Genomic DNA, 17,857 nt, shown 5'->3' with positions numbered 1-17,857 from the left:
TTCCCTCTTCACTCTCACATCCTCTTTATTCTCGCCACTCTTAATTTCTCTCATTCCCTCTTCACTCTCTTCTCTCTCACCCTCTCTCTTACCTCTCTTACGCTCACTCATTTTCTGTTCACTCTCACACCCTCTTCATTCTCACCACTCTTACTTTCTGTCATTCCCTCTTCACTCTCACACTCTATTCACTCACTCCTCTCTTACTGTCTCTCCTTCTCTCTTCACTCTCACACTCTCTCCTCCTCCTCTATCTCTCATTCTCTCTTCTCTCTCACCCTCTCTCTCACTCTGTCTTCTCTATCACCCTCTCTCCTCTTTTACTCTTCCATTCTCTCTCTCATACTCACTCTTCCACTTTTACCTCTCTTACTCTCTCTCATTCTCTCTTCACTCTCACACTCTCCTCTCTGTCACCCTCTCTCTTACCTCTCCTCTTTCACTCTTCCATTCTCTCTCTCCCACCCAATCTCCCACTCTTACCTCTCTCACTCTCTCTCAATCTCTCTTCACTCTCACACCCTATTCATTCTCTCCACTCTTACTTTCTCTCATTCTCTCTTCACCCTCCCATTCTCCTCACTCTCTCCTCTCTTTCACTCATTCTCTCTTCACTCTGTTACTCTCTTCACTCTCTCATCTCTCTCCTCTTCTCTCTCTCATTCTCACTTCACTCTCTTACTCTCTTCACTCTCCCTGTTCTCTCTTCTCCTCTCTCGCATTCTCTCTTCACGCCCACACTCTCTCCACTATCTCCCATTTTCTCTTCTCTCTCTCTCTCTCTTCTCCCTGTCTTTTTTTTTTCATTCTTCTCTGTCAGACTCTTTTTCTTATTCTTCCCTCTTTATTTTTCTCAATCCTCTCTATCACTCTCTTTCGCCTCTCTTTTTCCACACTCTTTTCCAATCTCTTTCTCTCATTCTTCTCCTTTTTCTTTTCTTTGTCACTTATTTTTATTTCTTCTATCTCTCTCCTTCTCGTGGTTCTTTTTTCCCCTTGATCTTGTTTCTCACTCTTATATCCCACTCTTATTTTCTCATTCTTACGTCCATTTACTCTTTTTCCTCACGCTAAGCAAAGCACCATGAATTGTGTAGATTTTATTCCCGACTAAAATGGCGTGTTTAAGATAAATCTTGTCAGTGAAGGTTTTGACACGTGCTCGTCTAGTTAGTTTTCATTTTTTTGTGGAAAATTCTTGCAAATGCCTTACAAGTACTTAACAGTTTCATTAGACGTTTGTGAAATGTGAAAAGTTTCTCCACTTTAGACGCAAATTTTAAATCATAGATGAAGCATCCATATCTTTCAATTATATCATTATTAGAAAGGAGGATGAAAAGTTAATGACTGTAAAACCCATGAAGATTGGATGTTGAAACTTTTTTGAAAGGTTAATGTTTTTTCAGATATGCTACTAGAGGGCATGGCATCCTTAGTTCATTCGAAGATAATTTTATGAGTGAATAAATGAGTTCTTCCACCTATTTTCCCAGGACATAGTAGGCAATGGGCACTCCAAGTGGCGATGAGTGTGTTGACTTGACCGTATAGTCTTCAGATGAGCACATACAAGAAACGACCCTATCGGTGGTAGGCCGTCACGTCCCAAACGTAAAGGGAATGCTGAAATACTGTGGTATTTCATGGAGGTAGGGTCAGGCGTGTAGGTGTGCCTATTATGCTGCGACCAAAAAGTTGACCCATTGCGCAATAGGTTGAAGCGGCGAAAAGACGGGTCTATGAACATCTTCTGGAGGCATCTAGCAGAATATACCACGAGATGAAGGGGACTAATCTCGATCAATGTACAATAATTGAGGCATACGGACAGGGTGGTGCCATCAAGAAGACGCTGGAAAAGAATAAGGAGATTATAGCGCAGTTCATCTGTCTCACGGAATCCCCATGGGCTATAGTAGACAATGTGGGGTTCAAGATTATGTGGAAGTACGCCGTGGAGACGATAGTTGACCCGCCAGGTTCGAAGGCAATAAAGGATGCGACGCGTAAGCTATATGGGAACATGAGGGGAAAGCTCGTACATTTATTAGCAGATGTCCCTAGGGTCTCCCTAACAGTTGATGCATGGACCGCTAAGAATTCCTGTGGTCTTCTAGGCATCACGGTTCACTGGGTGAACAACCAGTGGGAACTATGCAAACGTGTACTTGCTGTATGTGAGCTAGTCGGCAAACACAGCGGTGAGAATATGAGCGCAATAGTGATCCAAGCGTTGGAAGACTTCAGCTTGAAGACGAAGGTCGACAGCTCCTAATCTGGCTTCAATTAGGCTCATACTACCGTATTGAAAAACTAACGATTTTATCATACAGGTTAGTTCAATCACTACCGACAATGCATCAAGCAACGGGCGGATGGTAGCGCTGCTTGAAAAGGAACTGAAGCTGATTAGCGACCATTTCACTGAGGACAAACATGTCCCGTGTGCTGCCCACATGTTGTACATCATTGTCCAGGCTGTACTATAGTCATTACGTGTATCAGTGACCACACATCCTCCTAAGACTACTGACAACAGGGCATCAGACGCAACGTATGAACCTGATTAAGATGCTGATACAGACGACTTGGATGCCACACGAGAGGCTGCGGCAAGTCATGCAGAAATGGTCAGCCATGATAGTGGCCTCCTCTTGGGAGATGCGATTGCCCATGTTTGGCAATTAATGACGAGTATCCGAACATCGACACAACGACGACAACAGTACGTGAAAAAGTGCAACGACATGGGGAAGAATCACAACCAACTTCGGTTAGATTGCCTGACGTAGTGGAATAGTACGCATGACATGTTGCATGCTGCATTGGAAAAGAGAGAAGTCATCAATTTTATGGCGTTACAGATCATGTCGGTGACCGATAAGGACATTAGAATCTCACGTGAGGAGTAGGAAATGTTGGCAGACTTCTGCGACATTTTAGGGCCATTTTATCAGATGAGAAAATACGTGAGTGGCTCGAAGACAGTGAGAGTCGTGGAAGTGATCCGCATCTTGAAGGCGTTGATGCAACATATCGACACAAACCTGCTGAAGTTTGATATGTCTACAATTTTTGCATCGGGAAGAAGGATGATTGCCGCACAAATTGCGTCCATCCACAAAGCTTGTGAGAGCATGAAGTCAAAGATGTTAAAATATGAGAGGATGATTTCGAAAAACCGTGCAACAACGACAGCTACAATTCTGGACCCTTTCAACAAGAGAGCGTCGCTTGACTCTAGTGGCATTCAGGAAGTTACTGGCCTTTGTCCACCGACTTATGCCCCAACACGGTGAGCAGGACCTGATCTGTAGCGACCCCGAGGATGAGGACTGGCTTGCAGAACTTATTGATGGCGTAGCACCAGCTAGAGAGAATTAACGATGAGTTCCAACTCCAACCGAGGAATTGGAGGCGTATCTGCAATCAACGGATAGGACGGACAATGAGACAGCATTGGGATGGTGGGCACGTATTGCTGCACCAACCTACCCACGGTTTTCTACACTTGCGCAAGAATTCCTCTCAGTATGTGCAACCAATGCGCCAGCAGAACGTTTATTCTCGGCGGGACGTGCAGTTGTCACTTTCAAGCGGGCACATCTTAGTGCTGAAAGCATCGAGCTCCTGGTTATAGTGAAGTGTTGGTTACGTGCCGAGAACGCTCAGCTGTGCGATGGAGATAGGGTGGAAGACTTCCCTGACGATGAAGATTAGTGTAAGTCTTTAATCTTAATTTACGTTTATCGATCAAATCATCTAATATCCTAAGTGAGCAATTTCACAATGATTTTCAGGCTCCATAACAGTTTGATTGACAAATTTTTTGCTCATAGTGAGACCGAAATTGGTGCTCAAGAGGTATGCTATTAACCTCCTAATGTGATTTATCTGTTGCTATTCTTTATTTTCAAGTCTCAATAAAACACTCATGGCATGACCATCATGACATAATTACCGTTTTTTAGAATGCCTATCTGAAAGTTTTAATTCATCTAAATTAATGTCTGTGTCATCGTCTATAGTTTGCTATCAGTCTTACGGATGAGGAGGATAATATATTATTTTGTCGTGATCCAGGCCTAGCCTGCATTGGCCAATTTATTTTATAATTTTAAATTATTTAGATCATTGGATGTGTCTACATTTAAGCGTGATAGTCTGATGATTTTATTTATGAAGTTTCCTCTCCATTTCTGTTTGTGACGTATATTCCTAGCATTTTTTACTGAACTTCATTTCCTAGGAGAAAGAGAAGTAATTTTTCACCTTTCAGTGCATATATTATGTCAGGTTACGGTGAACAACATCAATTATGTCCTTGAACTATCCTGCAAAAAGGAAAACCAAAGGAACAATGAACCTCAGGGCAGCTCTTCTGGTGGATATCAACCTCTTGAAATTTTCAATCTCTGCGAGGATTCTTACCAACTTTATTGCCATATTTTTCTCAATTATCAGATCGTTCTTCTTTATCTTCCTCATCATCTTGTTCGACTAACGCAAAATATGATTCCTCTACCCTTCTGTGGGATGTTCTTTTCAAAAACCTGCATAAATGGTTGGACAACATATCTAAGGTCTGTTAAATTTTGAAATATGGACTTTTTTAACAAAAGTAGTGAGCATCTTTTTTCTGACTCCTTGGAAAATAATGATTGAGCTCGCCTCTCTGTGTGGAGATATTTATCGTCAGGCATCTTATCTATTGCCTACAGTATTTTTCGCAACTCTGTTTAGCAAAAGATTGACATACAGAGAAGATGGGAATTTTTTGCCACTACTTGGCATGGCACGATAATAGAGAATTATTGATCATTTGGTTTGCCTGAATATTATGATCAATCAAGAAAAGGCTATTTGAAACCTTTGTACCAGATTGCGTTAATTTATTTTACGTCTTCCAAATTATTTTATAAGTAATTCCAGAATGGCCTATGACTTTTCCGTGTCTGTAGGGGTCTTCAGATGTTTCTTCAAGTTTATTTATTCCATAAGTTCCATTTTGAGTACTGTTTTTTTATTACATAAACCAAAAAAAACTCTGAAGAAAAGTAAAGATAAATCTTTTTCACATGGTTGACTAGGTTGAACCAAGTTATTTTGATAGAACACTTGATTGGTCACCTAAATTAATGTTTATTTTTTATTTGTGAAGGAATATACTACAGTTTTTAAAGATGAGACATTTTAATAAGGATACATATCTTCCATCATATCAATACCATGTTAAAATTATTCTACCATCTGCTCTAATCCTACCGTTTATCATTTCACTTTCCATTGGGGTGAGACATATTTTTCCATATTAAATAAGCAAAGGCTATAAATAAACAAAGGCTATAAAAAAATTCTAATTTTGACCAAATATTTTTGTTAAATATTAAGTCACTTCTATGACGTCACCAATTTTGATGTACTAACATATTAAAACATAAGACAGTAAATACTACATTTTCCCAACAGGCTATGAATTTAATAAATTCTTATACTCGGATAATTCATTATTTAAATGTAACCAAAAAAATTTAATCGGTAAAAAAATTATCCAATTTTACTGGACTTTGCATTAATAAATCATTAATTTCTCAGTCAGTAAATTAATTGGTACAACAAATTTCTTTCATACCCTGACACGCGGCAACAAATTAGTTATTTACCTGCACATAAAAAATATATAAATGTATTCACTTTTCTGTCAACAAATTATTCATTATATACTTTAATTTTTCAGTCAAGAAATAAATTAATAAATTATCTACATTCGAAATTTTAGGTCAATAATTTGATTAACATAACATATTAAACCATACCTCTCATTTTAAATAAATTAATTATTACAATCTTTTCAGTAATAAAATATAAATGTATTAAAATTCAGTCACGGACGTCATCCGTGACAGACTATTCGTCACGTCACGCATCCGGGCAACCCCATCACCGTCACGTCACTGTCACGGGCAACCCGTCACGCGTCACCGTCACCATCATGGCTCATCTGATTCTTCATCGTCACCGTCACTTCATCTGTCACGTGTCCGTCATGGTGACGCGTGACGTGACAGATGACGTTTGCCGATCCCTAATCCCAAAGAGTGGCCCCCCTTTTCTTTATTAAATTTTCGTCCCGTTAGTGTTCGTTGGCGAACGAACACGAACGAATCGAACACGAACACGAACAGGATTTTTAGGCTGTTCGTTCGTTGACGAAACACGAACTTCCCTACTCTACCGGCGCCAGCTCTAATTGAGAGAGTGGGAGTTTAAAGTGGGGCGGGAGAGGTGACAGCAGGCGCAGCCACGGGAAGAGATAAGCTCAACTTCGTCACGCAACTGGCGTTCGATCGCGCCATTCGGTGAGTTCTTCCCACAATCGAAGGTTTATTAGGTCTCATCGCAGATGATCCGTCCGGGACTTTAACTTTGGCAGTCTGTGTTTGCCCGATTCTTCGTTGGGATTTCCTCATATACGGTGTTCTTCTAATTTGGGATCTCACGATGATGGGTCGCGTGTTTTCTCTGATACATCGTCGAAATAGGATGTGGGGTTCTTCAAAAGCGGTCGCCTTGCTTCTGATGTCGAAATATCGCGTCAGAATTTGGTTTTTGTGCGCTTCGAATGAAAATTTTCTATATTGAAAATTTTCTATATTCAACATACGGCGTAAATTTCTATATTCTTGTCCGGAACAAGATAATTGGATAGATTTCTACTTTCCATTTTCCCTCTTCCTGTTGTCTACTTCATTACAGTGCATGAATATAAAATATCTAGCGTAATGTTTTCAGTTTCGCTGCCTCTTCAAAGTTCCATGGGAAGGAAACCTCCACTTGGTTGTCTGTTGGACAGTCCCACCAAATTTTAGAGACTGTATGCTATATTGGGCGAATCTGTACAATCTAACCCATTTATCTGCTTATTCTCTCTTCAGTAACTTCGCTAGGCATGTCCATTGCTGCAAAATTTTCCATGGAAACATCCTGCTATATTGGGCGAATCTGTACAATCTAACCCATTTATCTGCTTATTCTCTCTTCAGTAACTTCGCTAGGCATGTCCATTGCTGCACAATTTTCCATGGAAACATCCTGTTTCCGATCTTCGGCATCTCTCTCTTGGTACTTGGCTAGAGGGGCCGCTCTGTGCACGACCAGGATGGCTACCTTGCCAGTCACCATGCCTCTGAGAATTCAACATCGTAATCCCAACCGTAGGTTGATCTTAAGCTGTCGTGATGCATCTGGGGTGGCCCCTTGTGAAGCCGACAATGACAGTGGAACCGTTACACGGCCGGTGAAGATTGTGGCGGTTGTCCGAAAAGGTGCAGTCAGCCCCATGAAAGGTGCCTCATGGGAGCAGGTTATGCTTCATACTGTAAGTGGTCTCTAATCCCTTAGAAAGTTCTTTATCTCACTGATTTCAAATCTCCGCTTTGTTTTAAGAATTTATCGCATGTATAGTGACATTTATAGATTGACTTATCATATTACTGTTGTCCATAGTATTTGACATCCGTTAGGCCTCTGATTATTTAGAACATTGAAAAGGACCGATTGGGATCATCCGTGAAACTTAGTGATGCGCTCTTATCACATGTTCAGGCCTTTGATCTAATGATGAATATGAAATTGTAGACTCAGGATGAAACAAATAGTTTATCATCTGCTTTGAAAAATTTAATCGACGATAAGAACATGCCGTTTCCCTCTCGTGACTTGAAGTCTTTTTAAGTGTAATAGAGTGAAGAAAGAAAAAATATATATTGTCAATGTCTATGCAAAAGTTAGAAACTTTCCTACCTAGTTCCTTCCTCTCATATTGACGAATTAAATGACTTCTTGAGTCACTCTATATGGAAGCTAATGGAGAAAAGATTTGAAAGTCTGCGTTTTCTGCATTTTAACACCTTTTCTCGTTTGATTTGTGCAAACTTGCAATCTCGTTTTCTCTCATTTGGGTTGATTTCTGAAATTTCTTTATTTCCTCCCAATTTCTTTCCAGGTTGAAAGATTGAAGTGGGTCGATGAAGATTATGAAATGGTGGTATTTACTGATGACCAGCGGAATGACCTCAGACGGCAGTTAGCTAGTGCAGACATACTGTTGACGATTGCCGTTTCTGACTCAGAAGCGGTTAATTGGGTTCAAGAAAACAGCAAACACATCCCCAATGTCATCGCCTTTGAATCACCTTCCTCGTCTCTTGAAAATAGGCTGGGGGGTTATCCTGCCTCCAGAGATTATAATCAAAACCTGGTCCAAGCACTAATTGACAACCTAAAAGGAGAGGACAAGGATGAATCACAGAAGGTTGCTTCAACCTTGTCTGATGCATGGGAAAGACATAACGCCGATGACGTCAGGTTCTGCATCCTGTTAATTATTAATGCATATCTAAGGCCAGTCCCCACTCTGAAAAATCTGAGAGCCAAAGGCTTCTCCACGTTGAATTGCATGGTCAAGAACTGTGGAACCCAGGTTCTCAATTGTCTGCTGGATCCCACCTGCAGAAAGGCCCTACAGTGCCTCAACAGCTGTCCTCCAACAGACCAAGTATGCAGCTACCGCTGCATAGCATCCTATGAGAGTCCTATTCTGGAAGCCTTCTCTCTATGCGTCCTTCAGAAGCACAATTGCCTGGAATTAGACGGGGAGATTCCGACAAAGCCTTTCGTGCAGCCAATGGAGAGATTTAGAGGGGATCCTCTGACCCATGAGACAGCAGAGGATCTTTTTGTGGGTTGGCTTGGTGAGCTTAAGTGGAGCTGGCGGGTGATTGCTGGTCAGAATCCGGCCTACGACCAGTTCCCTTGCCAGTACCAGCTCTACTACAGGGGAAAGGCAAAGGGTTCCTTCTGGTATGAGCCAGTTTTCCAAGTGAAAACCCTTGATGGGAAGATGGTGTGGAGGAGAAGGAAGTATAGGGTAAAGAGGGCTGAGAAGCCAGGGACCTTCTATTTCTCTGTGCTTGATAATGGGGTCATCTCCAAGGAGTTCTGGACAGTGGTTGATGTGTGTGATGACTTCAGTTGGGGCTTGTTTCATTATCGGGGAGCAGCGGCAGCGGCAGGCCAGTCCTATGCAGGTGCTGTGCTTGTGAGCCCAGATGGTAACTATCCACCTGATATGGATGGCGGCCGTCTTGCTGCCGCCTTGGAGACGTGCCGAATAAAGAATTGGGAGCTGTATGAAGTTTCTAATGATGATTGTTCTTGTGATGATGCTCCTCTAGAGATTCCCCAAGGAGCTAGCTTTCATCTCAGCCTCCAGGTGACAGACAAAGCATGGTGTTCTTCCTAAGAACAAGTTTGTCTATATTTTCTTTTTTTTGTTGTTTCTTTCTTATACCGGTAATCAAACATAGGGCACTTGTAGATATATAGCTTATGGGTTTCTACATTCCAATGGGGAAGGAGAAGGAATGAGAAGAAACTTTGACAGACAATGTTATCAATAACGAATGGCGGGCTGATACAGCCATATGTGCAGTTGACTCCAAACTCATTCCCTTCCTCCAGGAAATAAGAAGCCAATTTTTTATTTTGTGAAAGGTCGTAGGACATCACGTTGAGATATACTAATTTTATCATAACCCAAGGGGTAACTATTTTTTAAGCATGACTCAGTAATCCTAGTATTTATACAAGAGATGTAATCAGTTGGTCTGTCGTAAGGATAAGCATATATTATTATTATTCATGAATGATCTGAACCATACTTCTTTTTCCCAGCTTACTCCCTCCCTTCGAAACATTGTAATGCAGCAAATATCATGAGTTTCCATGTTGAATGGGATGGAAATCTGACGATAGGATGAAGTTAAAGTATATATAATCCGTACATATGTATTCCCAAACAAAAGAAATACAAATCATAATTAACTCTATATTTCCTACCATACTTATTTCTTCTATACATTCTGCATATCATTCCATGGCTCAGTCATGATAAAGATGCTAATCAACAAGCACAATAACAGAAACACATTCTAGAGTACTAAAATTGTACGGATTTGTTAAAGTTATTTGATCATAACTTAAAAAGTGTACATAAAAGGGAATATATCCCAATAACAGGGGTTACTTATAAAAGAAATTCTTGAATCGTGTGGCTGGAAACAAAATAACATGGATGACTCCATTTGTGCAACTGCACTTGGGGAGTCAAATGAGTCCACAACTGGTAAAGCAGCACCGGTGACAGGAGGGGGGACTTCTTGATTCTATATAAGGGCAACACCCGGGGAGAAAAAGGGCATCAGACATTTGGCTGGACTTGTGGAGCGGGAGGCAACAGATGAACTGGAGGCTGCATTTGGCTGGAGAGATTGGGAGGAGTAACTGGTTTGCGAGATTCCCTTTATGTCTGAAAACCAATTTTGCTAGAGTATCCGTTGTGAGTACTACTACTTCATGAATTCATTTATTTGTTTGGTTAGGAGCATATTAAAATTCAATGTAATGGAGCTAAATTTTAAGAATGATAAAAAGTGAATGTTATTGTAGTCCCTAGACAAACAAATCAGTAAAAATATTTGGGAATTAGTTAGGAAATTACTATGACAGATTTTTATTTTAATCAAAGCTTGCATAAGGTAATAATAAAGTCAAACATTTCAGTACACTGACGAATAGGGAAAACAGCATGTCATGTTTCTATGTACTAATGATGGAATCAACCTTTGGTCTCAATTTTTTAAGACACCACACCAAACTCCTTTAATAAAACTACCACATTGTCATAGGTCAATACCTTCTCCTGTTTAAATACAAATCATTCTCAATTCTAAAAGTTCAACAAATGTACGTTCTACTCTCATTTAATGTGACGATTTTAATATTATACTATGCGACAATTCTCACAGAAGTGTGATATAAAGGGTTAAAGGGGAATAAACTATATGTCTAGGACTTTCTTCTTAATGCATTTTCAGCTGGTTTCTGACAAATATTTGTAGTGAGGTGTTAATTATTAGATTATTAAAATATGCATTTTTTCAATTGAGAAATACAGATTCAAATGGATCATAATTTTTATGAGTATCAAAATACATATATTTTTTTATAATAAAATTATTATTCAGAAATTAAAAATGTTATTTCTACAATCACCCATATATTTTCTATGTATATGATATGATCAAAAGTCATCCTCCTTTCCTAATTTGTAGTTTTACTTGAAAGAGTTCCACAAAAATCTTACTGAATTCTTCATTTTCAATAAAATAATGGAAAAAGATCCGAATGGTGATGGCTACTTACGTGGTTGTCAAGCCAATCACACCACAATGTGTTGTTTAATTTCAATGAAAGAAATAGGTATTCATTATTATTCTCATGTGATGTTTATTATGAAGTCCATTAATACGTATAATGATCATGTGAATTATGACGATATCATAATACAAAAAAAAATAGACTTTAAACATGTATTCTTAATATTCCTATTCAATAGACTATCAAGATGAACATCACAATATCCAGATAGTGTAGTGTTATCTGATCCTTCTTAAATGAAAAGTATGGCTGATTGTGGGGCCATTAATGTGGGGTACTAAGGACATACAAGGGTACTCTTTAAAGAAATATTTCATTAAATTGATCTGTGTGAATCTGTGAATGGTGTTATACTTAAACATTAGCCAGGTTGATTCATGGGTTGGTTCAATAAGTGGTATGTTGACCCGAGAGACCAGCGGCATATTGTGGATGGACAACTTTATTTTGACTACGGCTTTTAAGTAAATAATCATGAGATTCATATAATTATTATCTCAAATATATTAAGTAGTACAAAGGTGATTGAGTTGTCAAAATGGGATCATCCACCGTCAGTATAAGAGAAAATTGACTCAAGGAAGAAGATATTGATGGAAATATATGTGGCCGACAAGCCGATCACACATTCCATATCTCATTCCATGTTCATTAATATAACATATTTAGTTTAGTGCATGTGTGATTCCTATAATGAAGTCCATGAATACAAGAAACAATGGATGCAATCTGCAAAGGTGCTTCATTTGGTGTGTTTGTTGATGTCGTTATGATTCCATTATAAGTCTTCCGCTGCATGGAATCATTATGTTCATCCAGATCAAGGCTTCTAGAGCCCAACAGGTTGGATAATGTGTTCCCTAATGATGCATGTTACTCATATCCTGTGTCATTCTAGAGTCTCACACGGATGAAGAACTATATATATATGGTAACCAATGATGATAAATGTTCCTTCACAGAGTTGATTTGATACTCAATATCTCCTAGAGTACTATGTGTGGTTTGGCACCCCATGGGATGGAAACTTGCAATAGTAATTGGGTTCAATCACTCCTTAGTTAATTAACATATATGTTGTAGGTAACTCATCAGGCTAGATGTTAACTTCTGTTGGGCCATTGAAGTTATTAACTAGAATGATACATTAGCCTAGAGGGTCACACACAGAAGATTAAAAGGGCATTAGTGGATACACTTTATTTAAGAGCCTTTTGAGAAAAAATGATGCAGGACGAAGTCGCTGATGTCGTCTTGAGGTGTATTGAGGCGATGCTTGGATTACAGGAGATAGAGCGGACATCATCAAAGACTTTGCTCGTTGGTGTGGACCTGCGGAGATGTGACTACGTGATACAATGAAACCCTAGGTGACTATATGTGCAGGCCCTGACTCGTGGGGTTCGTCGGGCTTCGTGCTCTAGGCGGGCTACCGATGGCGGTGACAGTGACCTCCTGACCCTCGTCGAAGAGACGAAGGAGTCTATGGCGCCAAACAGACTGAGTCTGTGGATGCTCTCACGTAACGGACGGGCTCGGCCCGTACCTAGGGAAGACGCTCGTTGGACGCTCTCGTGTCTGTTTATACTCTCACCTAATCTATCTCGAGTACAGTGGAGTGCAATCGAAAAGGTACACGACAAAAGATAGATTAACGAGCGGGCTAGGGGAACGAGGTACCCATGCAGGGAACGTCATCCCAGAGTCATCGCCCTTATCGATGTAGAGATACCGGTGGTAGCATCGATGGAGCTGTGACGGAGGCAGCACGACATCACTTGACTAATGGCCTGGTGCGACTCAGAGCGGTGACGCAAGAGCAGAGTCGGAAGGGGAGGGGCGCGATGCACGGCGACAACAGCGGATGCGTCGATGGCGGCAGTGCAGGTGGCGGCAGCATGGATGGCGATGGCGTGGATGGCGAGGCGACATTACGGCGGTGCGAGTGACAATGGCAATGAGAATGGCGCGAGCCGCGGCTCGAGTGACGATGCGGCAGTGCGAGTGGCGGTAGCACTCAGCGGAGGCGCGGACCGCATCGGCGGCATGAGCGGCGATGGCGCAGGCGGCGGCATGTTGGCAACGACGGTGGTGCAAACCTCGGGTCGAGCGGCGGTGTGGCGGCGCGAGTGGTGATAGTGCGGGCAGCAGTGACGCGAGCGACGGCGTCTAGTGGGCGCAAAAACCGGTGCGAGGACGACCACCTCAAGCGGAGGCACGGGGTGCGGCGGCGGTGACGCTCTGCGGGGGCACAGGTGCGGCGGAGGGGGGGGTCGCTACGACGGCCTCTAGCAGAGGCGCGGGCGTGGGGCGGCGGCCTTCGGCTGAGGTGCAGGCGTTGCGGCGACCTCAGCCGGAGGCTGCCGCCACGCTCTGCAGCCCCGCCAGGCGCCGCTGTCATGCCCTGCGCCTTCGCTAGAGGTCGCCGCTGTCATACCCCAAGCCTCCGCTAGAGGTCGCGGCCGCAACGCCCGCACCTCTGGCAGAGATGCGGGCGCGGCTGCGACAGCGTTGTGGCCTCCGGCGGAGGCGCGAGCGTTGCGGCGGTGGAGGCGCGGGGCACGACAGCGGCGACCTCTTGCGGAGCCACGGAGCGCGGCGACAGCCTCGGGCGGAGCCGCGTGATGGGTGATAACCTCAATTTTAGGGTTAAAATTTGTCGTTGGTGATTGAGATTATTCAATAAAATATATTTGACTGTACTTGAAAATACGTAGTTAGTGATGAGTACGGATCGTCTCCACAGGGAACGATGATTAAGGAATTACTTTCTTAAACTAGTGATGATCAATGAGCGATCGACAAAAACACAATTCAAGGATATGAGCGAGCGATATCGATTAAGAAGTACTTAATTTATATGTTAATTTAACTTAAATAAAAGAGTAAGTGATTGTGACGGACACGATAATGAACTATGGTATGAACGAGGATAGTGGTTGGATATGGAATGGTACGCTGGCAAGGATGGAGAGATGAGAGAGTGGGGACGTAAGTAAGTGAAGTGATAAATGAAACGTTGATAAAAAAAAACTATAACTATGATAACGATGATGTTGGGAGAGAAACAACGTAAGGCGAAGACACTTACCTTAGATCCTTACGTTCCGCCAGGATCACGGCGATTTGCAGTGCCGGTAAGCTCCCCTCTTCTCTTTGTCTCTTCCCACACACCCAAGACCCCAAGAACCCTCTTGATGGATCTCAAAACTCACTCTCTTGCAATCAGCCCACAAAAGTGGGAAGCAAGTTCAAGATGGTTTTTACACTGATCCAGGCCTCTATTTATAGATTAGAGGGTATGGATAGAAAGAGGAGGAAGATGAAAAGTTATGGCGTTGGAAGTTAAAGCAATCCTAGCCTTTAATTTCTTCTCACTCCTCATCAATGTCATCAGTTTGTGCCTGTTAAGAAGTCAAAGCACTTGGTATTCTGTGGCTTTTGTATTCCGTGGCTTTTCATATTCCATGGCTTTTCGTATTCGTGACTTTTCATATTCCGTGCCACATGTACATGTCAAAAGGAAAAAACAAAGAAAAATCTCTTTCTCAATGCTGATGTGGCGCGCATCCGCACGCCACGTCACACACTATGCCATAAAAAAACAAAATACTTAAAAAATTTCATATTAAATCAAATAAAAGCCCAAAAAATACGTATAAATATATTTTTTGAATCAGAAAAATCATATCTTTCCAAATTTAATATCCAAAACTTCCAGAAAAATCATATTCTTTCTCAAAAAATTATATTCTTTTAGAATATACTATTAGAAAAATCCTAAAATATAGAAAATTCAGAAATTTGTTCTAAAAATAGATTTAATCATTTTAAGCTTGATAACATGCAAATATGAGTAATTTAATGCATAAAGCCGCATAAATATAATAATATAAGGCACTAAAAATGCATGTTATCAATGGGGTGGCAGCCTCCCGCGGAGCCGCGGTACGCGGCAGCGACGCCGAGGGAGGCTCGGAATGTGGTGATAGCCTTTGGCGGAAGCGCGGGCGTCTAGTGGCGGCTTTTGGAGGAAGTGGCGACACCTCTGTCCTCCCCCCTTCTTCTCCTCCTCTTCTCTCTCTCTCTCTCACGTTCGTGAGTGATGGTGGGTCTCTTTCAAAATTCAACGTTGACCTTTTGATCTTGACCAAGGCATTAGGGCGCCCACTCCATCCCTTATATGGGGAATGGTAATGGGCCCCCTAAAAGAGGTCCAACAGGGGGCCCCATTAGATAGGGCCCCCCTTAAACACCCAAAAACAAAAGGAAAAAAAGAAATACAGAGGAAATTAATAGAGGGATCGAAACGAAAGGACCGTTGCAAGGATATGGCCCGAAAATCAGAGTTACTAGGGTACCTTCACCTTCGCCTTGGCGTGTCGATCTGGCGGGGCTCGAGCCGGTGACGAAGGAGAAAATGGGGTGTAATTTGTCGTCATTATTTTCACTTCAATCAAATAAAATTTTATTTTATAAACTTACTCAGATATGTGTAGTGTTGAGTAAGGTCCTCTCCATAGGGATTGGCACTTAGAAGTAGAATTAACTAATGAGTAGGACGGCTAACAAACAACACTAGGTGTTTGTTTTAATCACTAAGCGAAAGTAAAGAAGAATTTAATGGTGATTTATAAAGGAAAAATATCCTTGCTGATTTTATTTTGACTCAGATTTTATAGATAGGTAGAGGAATTAGATTAGTGATTTTAGGAAAAAATTTCAGAATTTTTAGAGGTCGAATTATAGGAGAAAATGCAGGGGCAAATACTGAAGTTTGAGTGTTCGATGAAATGTCTAAAAGAGGATTCAAGATTTTTATGATTTTCTTTAACAAACGAGATAGAACTTTTAACGTATTTTATCAGACTGTTGATTTAGATTAGGAAGTATATATTCCTAGAGTTTATTTTATTTTTAGAGATTTTTAGTTGTGTTAAAAGTATTTAAAATGATTTTAAAAAGATCGAATTTAAAGCACATGCATACCAAGTGTTTGTAGAAATGTGTTAGAGGCGATTTTTGATAGTTTGGGCTTAAGCTTTAAATTGAATCATTTTGATTTCGATTTCGAGGATATGGATAGTGGATTACTCCTTAATCCTTGGTTAATATTATATGAATTTTATTGACTAAAATTTTGAGCTACTTACCGGATTTCAGCACCAATTCAGAGTCGCCGATGGCTCCAGACCCTTCACCGGCCACGTCGTCCTTCAGGTAAGCTTTATGCTCTGTCTTTGCTTCTTCTTCCTTGCTGATCTTCCTTCAGGTCATGGCCCTGTCACAGTCATTTACCGAGAGATTCCAGAGAAACAAAAGACGAAGGCGGAGGACCTTCTCCTTCGGCAATTAAATTTCAAATGGTTGATTCAGAATTCCGGCGGCCAAAGATGAGTATTTAGCGAGTTACAGCCATTTTATAGGTCAGGAATGGTCCGAAGACCTTCCTGACTGGTATGGGACAACTCCGGGCGACGTCTCCGGCGATGTCTCCGGCGACGAATCGGCGGAAATCTGCCTTCTCATCACCGGATTGACATCGCCGGCAACGGAGACGGCGGTGGGACGAAGAAGACAATTGAGGATCTTTCTGACTGTCCGATCTTCTGTTTAGAGGGTCCAACAGCTACGATTGAATCGTAGACGTGGACCCCTTTAGTTCCGGTAGATCCCTGCTCCATCAGCGGCGCCTCGTCAGCTCCGAGTGTCTATGTGGTCATTTCTGATTCGTCTAGGATGGAGCTCCGCGCTGAGCTGTCAACCTGAAATAAAAGAAAGAGAAAGAAAATTAAAAGACGATCTTGACCTTTCGATATTCTGAAGGAAGATCAACGGTCAAGATTATAACGTACCTCTTAATAAAAGCCCTAATCGACGCGGGCTTTGGGCCAGGTTGGCGCGAAGCCCGGTCAGGCTTTGTTTGAAGATTGTTTAAGATCACGGCCCGATGGGATGCGATTATTTCTCATGGGATCTCTGGCCCGGCCCGCTCGCATTTGAGATTTGGGAGTTCGTTGTCCCATATTGCCCGTTTTCGAAATCCAATGTGATATAAACATTTCACAATCCTCACTTAAATGAATTCAAATAAACCCATTATCTTGGGCGCATCCTAGAACTACCTGTGGGCCGCTTTGAGGGTCGGCTTAAGCTGTGCTTGCGCTGCGGGTGCCACTTGCGGCTACGGCCTTTGTTGTGGTTGCGGGTGGCGCCTGCAGTGCGCCCGGTCTTGGCTGTGCCCTTGGTGGTTCTTAAGGTCCTCCACATTTTTATTATTATTATATATATATATATTTATTTATTGATAATTTTTTTTTTTTTTTTTTGTTTGTTTATTTCCCTTCTACTTAAGGAACAAATTTTATACTATTTATTAGAGGCACAAAAACCCTTTAAAAATATGATATTTACATATTGAATGAAAACTTTCATAAAAATAGAATTTAACATAATAATGCTTATTCATTTCATTTTATGACTTCATAAACCCATAATAAATGTTGATTTGCAAGCATGATTAACGACTCGTCAGCCGACGGGTGTCGCTGGCGACGGCATGGCCTTCGGCATT

The 17,857-nt window shown here is 41.6% G+C and overlaps 1 protein-coding gene across 5 annotated transcripts; it reads left to right on the top strand.

Annotated features, from left to right (window-relative positions):
- The first annotated feature begins 6,222 nt into the window (after positions 1–6,222).
- Positions 6,223–9,383, top strand: LOC144703822 (uncharacterized). 5 transcript variants are annotated; one of them, XM_078576097.1, is made up of 4 exons: positions 6,223–6,362; positions 6,796–6,877; positions 7,047–7,381; positions 8,009–9,383. In XM_078576097.1, the coding sequence occupies exons 3-4, from the start codon at positions 7,061–7,063 to the stop codon at positions 9,305–9,307; spliced, it is 1,620 nt and encodes a 539-aa protein (XP_078432223.1). In that variant the 5' UTR covers positions 6,223–6,362; positions 6,796–6,877; positions 7,047–7,060; the 3' UTR covers positions 9,308–9,383. The 5 variants fall into 5 exon arrangements, with proteins under 5 accessions (XP_078432223.1, XP_078432222.1, XP_078432221.1 ...); XM_078576096.1 differs by having other exon boundaries at positions 6,796–6,899; XM_078576095.1 differs by having other exon boundaries at positions 6,796–6,950.
- Positions 9,384–17,857: the final 8,474 nt, after the last annotated feature.

Source organism: Wolffia australiana, chromosome 5 (genome assembly GCF_029677425.1).
Source record: "Wolffia australiana isolate 7733 chromosome 5, ASM2967742v1".
Taxonomy (NCBI): Eukaryota; Viridiplantae; Streptophyta; class Magnoliopsida; order Alismatales; family Araceae; genus Wolffia; species Wolffia australiana.
This window is presented reverse-complemented; position numbering and strand designations above follow the sequence as displayed.